Below are 14,388 nucleotides of genomic sequence, written 5' to 3'. Positions count from 1 at the left end.
TAAAAACTTTAATGCAAAACACATTCAAATAAATAATTAAAATATATGGTTTCAAGGCTATTCCTGTTACATGTGCTAGAGCATTTAAATTCAAAATATAATCTTACTGGACCGGTTTAACAAGACAATATCTAAAAAGGTTGTCAAATTTCTCTCTAATGTCAGTTTCTTGCTTATTGAATAAATCTCTTTATTCAATGTTGGTAGTACATTTGAATACTTTAAAAATTCTCTTCTATTTCAATTTTCTTGGCTTTATCTAGTAAAGATAAAGAAAAGTTTTAGGTTCAATTTTTCAAAAAAAAATGTATAGGCATTTGCATGGCACAGCTTTTATATAAGTGTGGTATTATATAACAGATGGAAGTTTAATGGAGTAAAACATAGTTTGTAACAGGTTCATTGTTTCATATGCTCTGGATCACTAAATTGGCAGGTAGAGATGAAAGGTGCATTAAAATGGACGTCCTGAAAATTATAGAATTCTCTCAAAGGAATAGTCTTTAATTTTGAATTATACAGCTAATTTTAATGAATTGGAAGCCATAATGCATAACCTTTCTTTCATGCAGGAAGGAACTGTGAGCTGTGCAAGGATTTCCATTACAGACGAGCAGGTGCAGATCTTTCAGCCACTGATGTTTGCAAACCCTGCGACTGTAATGCAACAGGCACCAAAAATAAAAGCCTCCTGTGTGATAATGTAAGTAGCCTTAATAGAGAAAAAGGAGAAAATGTTTCAATCAGCTGGGTAGACAGCCAGATTTTACAAAGTAATTTCAGATGGTAGCTACTCTATAAGTCCATCCTTTTCAAAATGATAATTGACTTACACCAGACATTTGAAAGCTGGGAAAACAGAGAGGAATTTGAGATGTACTGCTGAAGACTTACTCATCTAGATCAACAACAGACATAAAAGGTGTTGTATGAGTAGTAGTTTTGGGAGGCTACCTCTGCACTCAGTAATGTTAAAACATCTAGGTTTTGAGTGTTTTTGAAGGTCTTCGTACTGTCTTAAAGTTTCTAAAAGGTTTTGAAAATTCAGGCAATAAGCTGAGCCTGAAATGGAACTAAAATTAAGCTACTTTTCCCTATAATAAGACAAGGATTGATCTCCCTTTTAATTTATGAAGTCCATTAAAAATAAAAGAAACCCACAAAGTGATGCTGAGAAGAGAACACCGTCAGCTATGCTTTTAAAGTCAATGGACCTCATTGTCATGCAAGCTGTCTAGTCCAATAATAAATCTATCTGTAACTTTTAAAACATGCATGTTGGAAAAAAACCCAGGAAAAGTGTTTAAAATCTTGAATATATACTAAAGGTATAGTGTGGTTTGTGTTCTATTCACACGTGTCCTGTCCATTGCCAAAATGTAAATTTTGTTATGACCAGGGAAGAAGTAATCGTTTTGAAATTTATTGTAAAGGTATATCTTATTCTGTGGGTAAATGTGATAGAACTTCTTCAGCTTGTTGCCACTTTTCCTATCTCTTCTTTTTCCCACACTTCTATTTGTAAAGTAATCTCTGGCTTTTTTCATCGTATGTCTCTTGTCACTGAATTTTATTTAACAGTGAACTCTTGTGGATCCTATTGTATTTTCATCCTCAGTTACCATCATAGTTGTACAGATATGTGCCCAGTTTGGCTCAGTACACCTTATAGAACTCATACATTGGTACATATTCTGTGTGAAATGCAAATACAGCAAAATACGTTTTTTAAAATAGTGTGCTGTATTATAAATGATTTTATCATTTTCAGTCTTCTGAAGTAACACACTCTGCCAGTAACACAGAAGTGGGGGGGGGGAAAGCTTGCAAAATACAGGTATCATGTTAGAATTATTTTTTTGAGACAGAGGAGGAATGAAAGCGAACGTTAATTTATGTATCCAGGATTTGTGGTGAAATGTTAACCTAAATCAGCTTTAACTGTGATTAATAATCAGAGCAACAATAGTTTACAGAAATCAGTGCTTTATACTTACATATACAAGAATGTTGATGATGCCTGACTATGAAAGTACGAACGGGGAGATAAAATGGGAAAAATGGGGGAGACTGTATTGCTCAATAAAGCATCAATTGCTGCAGTAGAAGCAGAGCAGAGAGAAATGATTGAGAGGCATTAAAGAATAGATTAATAAGGCTGGGGACTAAAGGCTGAAATGAATTACATGAAATAGGAAGGCATCATTGGAGGAAGTGTTTCCAAATTTGACCTGTGGAAGATGGAATAATAAGGAATAAGGACCCTACTCATGAAAATTAATTGTCACATCACACTGATAATTTTCAAGGAAATTTGCCAAAAATGGGGCAGAATACACTTTTACTGCATAAATCATCACTTTCTTCAGATCATCAACATTTTTTTCTTTTTGCAAAGTGCCACTTTAGTCACTAAGTTCCCAGAGGTACAGAGTTCCAAAATTAATCCCTTGAATCACAAAACAGTCTCATCTATTGAATCACACAGAAAGAACATTCACTCATCAAATGAAGTATTATTCCTGCTGATAGTTTGCAAGATGTGTAGAAGAGCTGACTGCAACACAGTTGCTCCCATCTCGGTTCTTTGGACTGGTCATGAAAACTTTATGCCTCTTCTGTAACCTATGCGCTCTGCCCTTGGTGAGAAATGCATGTCGGTATAGAGAATTTCTCCCTTGCAGTGTCTCTCACTTTTCGTACCTCCAAAGATCACGTCCACTTACAGACCCGGATAGACTTTATATTTTAAAATACAGGCTTTGTATTTTAAAGTGCAAACTATCATAGTAAAACTTAAATTGTGACTTTATGGCTTACGGTAACCGGTGGAATTTTAGGAGTGGTGTAGCAGTTTGTTAGGTATTTTTGCAGAGTGAGGTTTTCCTTTGAGACTGGTGAGTACAAGTGAGAATTGCTGCAGCCTGATAAAATTTGTCCACTTCTGTGCTGGTTATTGATGTTTAGTCATTGTAGAAAAGATGGTTACATTGTCTTTGTGAGCATTTTTCATGAAATATTTCAAACAATCAGAAAGTCCAGATGAACTGTTAGAGGTGCTGGAGCCTTAGGAGAGTGAAAGAATTGGCTGCCTTCCTCCTTTATCCCTAACAATTCACACTTGAGAAAGTTCTCCCAGAATACTGCTGACGTGATCATTCTTGTTCTTGTTGGAGATTAATGTTTTCTGGCTCTCATACCAAAATCCTTTACTCATTTTCCTGTACTGCTTTTTACCCAGACTTCTCTACAAATGCTTACGTATTCTATCAAGCGTGGCAGCTTGTGGTCCTTTTGTGATTCTGTTATAGTATGTCATACATAATGCTGGGGGAAACAAGTACTCTTTTCCTGGGCATTTCTTTTTAGAGAAACCTGAAAGTGCTGCTATTGCCTTTACCTAGTCTTTGGAAGTAACATTCTGGTCTCAGTGAATCTAGTTACCTTTAGTTATCTCACTGAGCTTTTGCTGATTTTTAAAAATTTGCCCTTAACATTCAAATAAATATGTATCATGTACTTGTTGTTGTGAGGAAATTGTATTTTACTGCAGAGAATATTGTTTCGAGTTGTAAAGACTTGATTTTCTTCTGTCAAGGTGGCTGCTGTATTGTCTCATTTTACAGTAAAACTCTAAGGCAAGAAAATGAACAAAATATTACTGTTTTCTCTGAAGAGTCACATGAAAGCATATTCCAGTACTTCTGAGTAACTATCTGAACAGACTTCATATTTCACCTTGCTGCACACTCATGAAATACTGTTTTTAAAAATTTTTATGTATATATATATGCACAAAATGAAAATAGTATTTCTGTTTCAATTTTCACTTCTGAGTTAATTCTTTTATCTAAAAGTAGGATGAGCCTTCCCATCTTTATTTATATATCTACACGGATTTCAACTTGTTTATTGTGATTGACAATAAATAAATAAATGGAATATGTGTTGCAAGGGAAAGAACACAGGTTTAAGCAGTTCATTAAGGGGATTTCAGTCAACAGATTTACCAAAGAGAATAAGGAATGTAAAGAAGCAAAGGTGTCAATGAAAAATACTGTGTGTAAAGGAGTCCATAAAAAGTCAGGGTATCAAACGCTGTGTATTCTGAATCCGGGTTTCCCTTAATGGGAGGCCTTTAACCTTATTGCTAAAGTGAGGAGAAATTAGCTTTTTTATGTTCAGCAATCCTATGACTTTATTTTGGATGGATTTTATAAAGTGGAAATGCTGGTTTTCAGTGAGAGTTTATTTGTGGGATTTGGTCCCCTCCCACCCCATGGAGTGTTGTGGGCAGAGGGTAAATGCCTCATTTTAGGTTTTGAGCAAAAGTAGTAGAAAGCTACTGACTTTTGAAAGTCATCATATGTGATGACAAGAAGAGATATCAGGGGAGTGCAAAGGAACTTCATTATTGCTGCTTATTCAATTTTCAGTTCCCAAAGCCGACATCCCGAGAATACTCTCAGGTATTTGGTGTCAGACCATTAACCTATGTGTGTGAGCCAGCACACTGTACTGTTCTCATTTCCTAAACTGGAGGAAAGGAAAAGTCCTCAACCCCCTTGCTTCCCCTTCCTGAGACTGCAGACAACTGGATGCTGGGGTCCTTGCCAGATTTGCCTCAAGTAAGAAGATAGTGAGAAATATGTGATTACCATTTATATCAGAAAGACAGAACGTTGTCAATTGCAAAACGTCAATTGCAAAATAGGTGATGGCAGAATTTCATGCCAGACCTAAATATACTACTCAGTCTTGCAATGCCCTGAAACTTGCAGAGGGTCAAGGGAAGGTACTTCTGCTGTGGTAGAGAGTAAATAATTGAAATTAGTAATGACTTGGCTAATTATAAAATGTTATTTTTTTCAGGACTTTTGGGCTTCAAAACCAGAAGTTAACTTTGGAAAAAGAAACTTCAAATGTCAGCTTTTTAAAATTTATTAATATCCAGCCTCATATTGCATTATTGTCCAGAATTGGAGAGACTTTCTGATTATATGTTTTGGACACTATGTTGCTTCTGTTACAGACACCAAAGAATAGCAATTTGAAATTACAAGCATATCCAAGACAAAGGAGTTGATTTTAACTTTCAGAAGGGCTTAGGCAAATGATTTTTACAGTAAATTTCATTTTATAGAATAACAACATGTATGGCCAACAAGAGTTCAAAGAGTCAGAAGTTACATTTTTGATACTATGATATGTACATGTTGAATATTAACTAGGTGAGTGCTGTGGTTACACAGTTAGCTGTAATCTAGTGAACAACTAAGGCAATTCTTTGGAATATGTCACCCTTTGTCCTGGTTGTTTAAATCTCTTTTTAAGTCCGTGTATCAGTCTAGTTACAGAAGGGTTGCTGAACAGGCTTAACTTTGAACTTGTCATCCTAGATGTAATGTGTTGAAGTGTCCCCCAGTTAAAGAGTAGTATCATAAGCGTCTAAAGCAAGTTAACTGCTAAAATTCCGAAATATTAAGTGGTTGGATTCCTGATTAAGGTCTAGTCTGCAGCTGTGGTTTAGGCAGGAGAAGGCTCCTGGCATTCCATTTGTAACTGTTTACACTCGAGGATATAAGAATAATGTGTATTTTGCACGTAAATTATATATGACACAAGGGATACATGTGAACTCAGCATCAGTGATTTTCTGTATCAAATAACAATTGTAATTATGAGGTCCCAAGACACACCACCACTTGGTTGTAATGCTCGGCCAGGTTAATTTCCAGAGTGAACAATCCAGTCAGATATTTTCCATCAGTGATTTAGTACCAAGATGGTCATGTTAATACACAGTCTGTTTGTGTCTGCTGTCTATTTGGGTCATAACCAGGCTTCTCAGGCATAAGTAACAGTAGAATAAATTCCTTTCTGCTCTTCTATAACCAGCATTGGTCATAGAAAATTGAAATATTTTTCTTTAAATGGCAGATAACCCTTGAATTGGGGAAGGGGGGGAGTTTCAGTAATATTTCCAGTGACCAACTGGTGAAATTCTGGTTAACAAACTCTTTAGTTATTCATTGCTACCAATATTTTCAATGATACCATATTTTTCAGAGTAAGGTAAATTTACAGAAATAATAATGATACAAAAATAGCCTTTTCCCTTTGTAATTTACTTGGATTTTTATGTAGTTATTGAAATAGTTTGTTTTTCCCATTTTGATGTAGAGTTCCATGTTACAACCTGTGGTATACCTATTTCTGCAGCATTATAAACATTTATCAGCTTGTTCAGCTTCTTTGAAACAATACTCATTGTCAAGTGTTTTACAAATTATTTTGGTGCTGCTCTGTCTGTACAGAGAAATTAAAGATACTGTTTTTCTATAATTCTAATTTTTAAATCAAATTATCCTCAGATTAAGCCCAAATATTTTTTTTACAGAGAGATCTGCAAATGGTTTTGTTGGCTGGTTCCTGGAAAAAAAATTTTTTTTTAAATTGGCCAGACATTTGAAGATTTATCGTTATTCTTCAAGCATCAATTTTTTCACCCTGTTATGATAAAGTTTGGGGATGTACATTTTCTGAAAGTGTGTGTGATGAAAATTACTGCTCCTTGTAACAGCTTGACACACAATTATCCTGAAGATCCTGGTATTCTTTGCTTCTTTTGGCACTTAATAATCTACATGTTTCACTTGTGGCATCTGGAAATACCTAAGCTTTGTCACAATTAGCCATGGGTTTCCAGGTATTCAGGATCAGGACAGCTCTGCTGTATGATATAAGACTAATCAAGCACAGTATCTTCTCTGATTTCCAGAAGTATGATCCTACTGGGATGTGCTTTTTTAAAGTTCAGTTCTTTATAGGTTTAGGGCTACCTGAGCTAAACTCAGGATTTCCATCTGAGTAGTCACATGTTTGGTGTCCACATATGGAATTAATCTAACTAAATTTTTTAAGCAAGTAACTCCTTTAAGTTTACTTCCTTAGAATTTCCTTGGTATTCTGTCTTATAACTTGAGGGGAAAAAAAAAAAAGAGTAATTATTCAGTAAGAGACTCATGATTCTGCACCCACGTATTCCCTTCATTTTGGTCCTTTATTTCCAAACTGTATAGTTTTTAGTCTCTTTTCATTTTTATCTTTGCTTATTCTACTCACTCTGTGACCTCTTTTTATTTCATAGAGGGTAACCAGATACACAAATTATGTAAAATGTTGATACAAAACAGATTTTTATGACAAAATGAGATTTCCTGTGTAATTTTCAGTTCTTTTATTGATAATCACAGTATTCCTATTGCCTTTTTAACTGCTTCAGAGCTTCCAAATTATTTGTAGGGGAAATGGAGCAGCTTTAACAGCGTCTTTCTTGAGTGGTAATAGCTAATTTTGGATGTATCACTGTCTACCTGTAGTCAGTGTTGGTTTTTCCCAGGCATTAAGTTTGTACTTCTTGATGTAGAAATTAATTTGACTTTTTGATCATGCATTTGGTTCAGTGTATGTGATATATTAAGATACTGCTGATGTAAAGAAATGCAGTAGTATCATGTAGCATGATTTCCTTTTGGGAAAAAAGTACCAATCTTTTCCAATATAGAATTTAAATTTCTAATAGAATGTACAGTAATAATAAAAAAAAGCCTACTAGTATGTAGATCTCAGAAACTTCCTTACAGCCTTTTAAGGAGAATGACATAATTTTATTCCTCTTTTACTGGTGTTGGTTTAAGTAATTATTAAGTATTTCAGTAATGTTATGTTTTGTTTCACCTAGAACTTGAGTCTTATGTGCAGTCACTTTTTAACAGATGAGATTTTGCTAAAATATTTTTCTTCTGACCTCTTGGTTTTAAATCAGTCTTAAAAATCATTCCTGATAGAAAGGTAGCACCTCTTTCATAGTGAAGAGCTGCGGAAGATTTCCTCTGCGATCTCTGCTGTGGTTCTCTTTCCTGAATGCTACACATAATCATAAAAGCATTAGTTGATCATCTACTCTCCTCCAAGCAGAATTGTTATCAGTGCTATATCCAGTCAGTCATGATTTTGTCTGGATAAATCTTGATGCCTCTAGGAATAAAAATTCCACATCCCCTCTGGATAGCCTGTTACTGATGTTGCACTTCTCTTTTAGTGAAGTGTTCCAGTGTCCACTGTGAATCTGCTAATCTTACCACTTAATTATTTATTGCCCTGATTCTCGGGTAGTCTTCCTTTGTTTCTGAAATTCTATTTTTTTTTCTTCATGCTTTAGGCATGTTGCTTATTAAATGCTTATTTTTGTATTGCCTTACTCTAGTTCGTAACATTTGGTGATGGCTATCCTCTCTTATTTAGCTATCCAATTTTGATCTTTCTTTCACTTATTTAAGATGAAATTTCACATGTAATGCTTTCCTTCCTGTAGTAGCTTTTGGAGTAACTTCAAAGCTTTTTTTGACTATGAGTTGAGTGCTGTTGTGTAACCTGGGTATGCTGCAATCATGAGCACAAAAATTTTTCTTTTACAGTTAGGCATTAAGCTGGGTATTTTTCTTCATTTAGGATTAAACTCAAAGTTGCTTTTCGCATGTGAGTTCTCTGATGAATGGCTGTGATGCATGACTGGGTCTCTTATAATACACTAAATATCTAGATCAAATCCAGTCTAAAAGGGAATTAACTTGAAAATCCTTATTGCTGTGTTTTCTGCTATTGTGGTCTTTTAACTCTTCTCATACTTGCTGTTGTCATGCCTTTCTAATATCTACATGTTCCTGAAAAATAAGGCTTATACATCAGTAATAGATCTCTATCAAGAAGTCATATTAAAGAGATTTTATGGACTACAGAATTCTTTTATGAGGAAAGGATAGGAGTATATACTTCTCTAAGTTTTATTCAGTAGTTCCTGAACTGAGAATTTACTTTTAGATGTTGAAATACTCTATTTAGTATTAATAAAGCTTAGAGCTTCACTTTAGATTTAAGGGTATGATGATAGTATTTAATTGGAACTTGCCAGTAACTTTGTCTCTCCTGTTGTTTCAGCTTGGCTTGACTCATGGCTTAAAGATGAAAAAGGCTGCTGTTAAGAGAAATTTTTGTTTCAGTAGCTAATTAAAAGCAAAGTACATCGAACTACAGTTGTTGATGCCATAGATGAAGACTGGTTTTGAATTGTTGTGCTTTTTTGTATTTTAACTATTTGCACTGGAAAAAATAAACTGACCCAAAGAAAATTTGGACTGAGCCAAAGTAAATTCCTTATAACACAGTTTCTTTGTTTCTGCATTTCCTAGAACACTTCAGTTAGAAAAGTTAGTTGATCATGAATCCCAAACCTTTTGCCAATTCCCACGTCTGTGTTGCTTTGACTGCCGAGGATTGTTTTTATTTTGTGCATTAACCGATGTCTCTGTTTCTCCATCCCTGTGGTGTTGCCCTTTCCCTGTGGTTGGTTTCCCCACCATATTGGAAAGTGATGAATGTAGAGACTGAGGCTTTTCCCTGGCTTTCAGAGGTCTGAAACGGAAGTAGTTTTTCAGAAGCCCTTTAATCTTGCACAAGATATGAGACTCGTACTCCCAGATGATGGTCCAGGCATAACAAAGGATGTGTCAGCTCCTTCTGAATAGCAGTGCTACACATTTAGGGAGAGGGTGAGGACCTTTACATACCCCCACTGAAGTGGAATGGTTTGGATCCCAGCTGAACCAAGAAAAGAAGGAGAGGGTTTCAGTTGCTGAACTGTTGGATGACATCCTTCACTACAGGGAGAGGAAATGTACCTTGGATGAGTAATAAAAAAAGAAAACCTTCAATTTTGCTTCATTCTTATTTAACTAACATTTTCACTAAAATAAATAAGCATACGGGCAGAACAAAAAATGAAGAACTTGACCTTTGAAAAATGATCATTCTTTATGGTTACTGTGATTGAAAAAGTTATTCCTTTTAATAGAAGTCACCATATCTACAATGCAATTTTGTAAATATTTTTTGCAGGTTCTCTGTCCAGATTGTAAATACAGCTGCATTGTTTACTCACTTCTTTTTCCCTTCTATTTTGAAAGAACAGGGCTTTTAAACTTTAAAAATCGAATAGTTACACTCTATTCAATGTTTCTCTTTTTTCCTCTCTCTCAACAAATTAAAAAATGCTCACAGGCATATTTTTTTTTCTGTCCCATTTAAAATTTTCTCTCCCCCCAACTCACACTCCCATTCTTGTTGCTAATGAATGTATCATCTAAAAATAGATATGTTCATCATTCTATAATATTTTGTATCTTTCTAGATTGGAGGCCAGTGTAATTGTAAGAGACATGTGTCTGGCAGACAATGCAATCAGTGCCAGGAAGGATTCTACAATCTGCAACAGTCAAACCCTGATGGCTGCAGTCCCTGTAACTGTAATACCTCTGGGACAGTCAATGGAGATATTACCTGTCACCAAAATTCAGGACAGTGCAAGTGCAAAGCAAATGTTATTGGTATGTGTAATGCAAGAGTTCAGAGCCATTTTTCTTGTTTTCTCTGGAAATAAAACACACTTGGTTTCTAAATGAAAGGTGTAGAAAGCTTCTTTGCTGAAGGCAGATTGCAAAAATGAATGAAATTAACTGTTGAAAAATTATTAATTTAATAATTCTATCAAACTACAGCTTGAAGCTTAGTTTAATCAACCCTTTAGAAGTTTCTTTATGGCATAGCTATGTTAGCTTACATAGCTCCATACTAATAAGTCACAGAAATAATATAATTTGCTTACTGTGTAGATGTTTCTTTTAGGAAATTAGCACTTTTTCAACATGTTTTGTACTTAATGAGTTCCAAGCAAATCGTTTCCATGCTAGTTTTCTTAATAGACCAAAATAAATGGATTTTTTTCTCAAAATATTCTGTGCTACAGGGTCCTTTGTGATAAATCTATCAATTTTTTTTCTATTATATTTCTTTGAACTGTTCCTATGAAATGCAAAATAAGTCAACATAATTCCACAGATCATGTACATAGCTAGGGTTAGTTATCAAGGGCCACATAATTTTAATTTTGTAATTCAATGCCAAGCTGATTATAATAAACTGCTACCTTCTGTGTTATTTATCATTTTTTTTACAAGACGTGCTTTTTTGTTTGTTACTCCCACAGGTATTTTTCAGAAATTAGATTTGATTATAGCAATTTATTACTTCCAGCATATTTGAGGGGAGCCACAGCCACATAAGGACAAAATTTATCAAGTGCCCAAAATACACAGTATATATAATACACTTTGAAATGTTGATGTATGGGAATATTATGCAAGGAGAATTTCCTGATAAAGTGAGCCTTGCATGGTAACTGTACATGTCTCAGACTATACATATGTCTCAAAAAGAAAAATTCCTCTTCTGCTTTGTTATTAACAGAATTAGTAATCTATTTTTTCCTCACCCTAACCAGGTTCTAGGTTGCATTAATAATGTTCAAGTACATGTTAATGTATTTGTTATTATATATACCCTCACTTGTGAATGTTGACTCATTTGTAATGTTGTCTTTCTTGCTTTTGGAAATTAGAAGAAAATGTAGAATAACAACAAATAATGAAAATAACTCTAAACAGATTGAAGCCTGAAGTTTCAGTCCCTTTTTCCTGCGGAATGCTGTATTTTTCATACAATGAAAGGATGCTAAGAGTAGAAGACCTCTGTGCATCTTAAACCCTTTTTCTACCTTCAAGAAAAAGGACTTCAGAGCATTCTTAATTATATATTCATTGCCCGCATTTTACGTTTGAACCTGTGAAAACACTTCTTAATTCGGTGGCAGTTTGGCAGACAAGAAATTCACAGTCTGGTTCTCACATATTTGGTTATCTACATATTATATTTTCTCCCCTTGATGAAAACATTAAGAACTGTTTTTATTTTCACTGAAATAGTTGTTAAAAAAAAAAAAAAGGCAAGTGTGGATCTATACTTTCTGTACTTATCTGTAGTTATAATGGGGGATTGTACTTTTGCAAGTGTTTGTTTGCAGGATAAAGACCTAATTCTTTCCAGACTAGATTCTATTTTTTTTTTGTTTTCCAAACCAATTGTAAATAAGCTTCTGTATATTGAAATGTGTGCAGCAAACTTTACCAGGGGACTTTCCTCTTTGGATTTCTAAATTGGTTTTTAGAGCAATCTGTCTGTTGCCATTTTCATCTCTTTAAACAAACACAATAACAGAAAAATGCAGCTATGGACTGCAATGTTATGAAACATGAACTGTTAGAGTTAACACAACTGTTAAATCTTACTAATGATTCTATCACCAGTAAAATACATTAGCACCAATAATTTTATTAAAGTAGGTCATTCATCTAGAATAAAAAGGTAGAAGAATGTGAATTAAATGCCAAGCGTGCTAACTCCCCTGTACTTGTTAACATTGAATGTGATGCCCTGTAGGCCTTCCTCAGTATCGTTAGGAATAGATTACCTGTCAGGAATATGTATGGCATATTCAAATAAGCACTGCGCATATTTTAAAAACTGATATGATATGAATCCATGTAGACCAATTTTAATAGTTCAAAATGAGTCATAATTCTTGTTAACAATACAGTTATTTTTAAAATTTGCAGCAATAGTGGTCCTTTTTTATTTTCCTTATTGAAATTAAATGATATGCCTTAGGTGAGTCATTCATCACTGTTAAAGGAACTCGCCTTCTGTTGGAGATTTTGAGTTTTTATCCATATATATATATATTCATTCCCTACTATTTTTAGTTTTATTTTTCTACATGTAAGTTACTAGGTGTATTTTTCTGCGGTTTTGTATTTTTTTAAATGATGACAGTATTTTGCTAGAATATTGTATTTATATTTTCCTATATGAAACAATTAAGTCACAGCTTCATAGTGAAGGATTTTCTCTCTGCAAGGGAAAAATACGTAACTGAATTTGCATTTTTCGTATAATAATCTAGTTTGCTTTCTTGTAATGTACATTATATAAACTAACATATAAATGCCATCCCTTGGGGCAGGGATAAAGCAAGCATTGACTTTGAAAACAAAGCTAATAAAACTACAGGATGAAGCATGAAGAAAACAGTTTATATTTTAATGTACTGCAGGAATTAACTAAATCATACATTTAGATAAAAATATTTCATTTTGGATTATGGAAAACATTTTCTGCTTTCTGTAAGGGCTAACAATAAAGACTAACATAAATGCAATCAATGATAAAACTGAAGTATGGTGTTAAGCAAATAATTTGTTATAGTTAGTCAAACTTGTGCTGTCTCAGTGTATATTTAATGTTTTTAATACAATGTATAAATCTATTATCAGAACAGATTGTGAGACTATTGCAATTCTCTGTGCATTGCATTTCTGCAGTATAGGGTGAAGAGTTCACATAAGCATTGATTGTGCAACAGGTGCTGTTCTGGGGGACAAAGAGATTAATTCTGCTTTGTCTTAGAAATGTTACAAAGAATCTCTTGCAGAACTATCTTAAATTGTATTAGGAGACCAGCAGAAATGCATTGCTACTGAAACAGATTGGAAAAGTAAACAGATTTTTGGGATGCCACAGTTATTCAATTGATCTGTGCAGCCTCGTCACTCCTGTTAATTATGCTGGCAAAGAATCAGTCCTCCCTTTCTGTTTTTTATTTCATTGTAGTGTAATTACACTTTTAAAAAATGAAATTAATAGCTTTTAAGATTTGAGGGTTTTTTTATTAATTCCTTTTCTCTTTCCAGGCCTGAGGTGTGATAGTTGCAATTTTGGATTTAAAGCTCTCAGATATTCTAATGAAGATGGATGTGAGCCTTGTTGGTGCAACAGCCACGGCTCAGTGAGCCAATTCTGCAATCCTCTCTCTGGGCAGTGCAATTGTAAAGAAAGAGTGAAAGGGCTTCTCTGTGACACCTGCATGGACAACTTTTATGGTCTGGATGTAACTGGTTGTAAGGCCTGTGAATGTGATGCTGCAGGGTCCATTTCGGGAACCACATGCGACGCGAGGACGGGGCAATGTGCGTGTAAACCAAATATCGGGGGAAGGCGCTGCGATGAGTGCCTCGATGGGTACCACAGAGTGCAGAAAGGTCACTCCTTCCTCTGTCTGCCATGCAACTGCGAGAGGGCAGGGACAGTGAATGGCTCTCTGCTTTGTGACAAAGCGACAGGACAATGTCCTTGCAAAGCTGGTGTGACCGGCCCTCGGTGCAGTCAGTGCATGCTGCAGACGTACAACCTCAGCATGAGCAACGCCCGCGGCTGCCAGCCCTGCCACTGTGACGCTCTGGGCACGTTGGCAGGAACAGCTTGTGACCACCTTTCTGGGCAGTGTGTCTGTCTGCCTCAGCGCCAGGGGAGGAGGTGTGATGAGTGTAAACCAGGTAAGGGAACAGAAATACAATCGATTTGATGTAGTAAGTTTTG

At 35.1% G+C, this 14,388-nt stretch overlaps 1 protein-coding gene across 1 annotated transcript in view; it reads left to right on the top strand.

Moving 5' to 3' along the window:
* USH2A (usherin) overlaps window positions 1-14,388 on the top strand; it is a 374,998-nt gene that overhangs the window by 48,907 nt on the left and 311,703 nt on the right. Inside the window, exons 11-13 of the mRNA XM_064709111.1 lie at window positions 573-703; window positions 10,250-10,445; window positions 13,704-14,345. Coding sequence (XP_064565181.1) covers window positions 573-703; window positions 10,250-10,445; window positions 13,704-14,345 — 969 coding nt within the window. The remainder of the gene's footprint in view (window positions 1-572; window positions 704-10,249; window positions 10,446-13,703; window positions 14,346-14,388) is intronic.

The sequence above is a fragment of the Zonotrichia leucophrys genome, chromosome 3 (assembly GCF_028769735.1).
Source record: "Zonotrichia leucophrys gambelii isolate GWCS_2022_RI chromosome 3, RI_Zleu_2.0, whole genome shotgun sequence".
Lineage (NCBI taxonomy): Eukaryota > Metazoa > Chordata > Aves > Passeriformes > Passerellidae > Zonotrichia > Zonotrichia leucophrys.
Note: the sequence above shows the minus strand (reverse complement) of the source record. Positions and strands in the feature narration are given on the sequence as shown.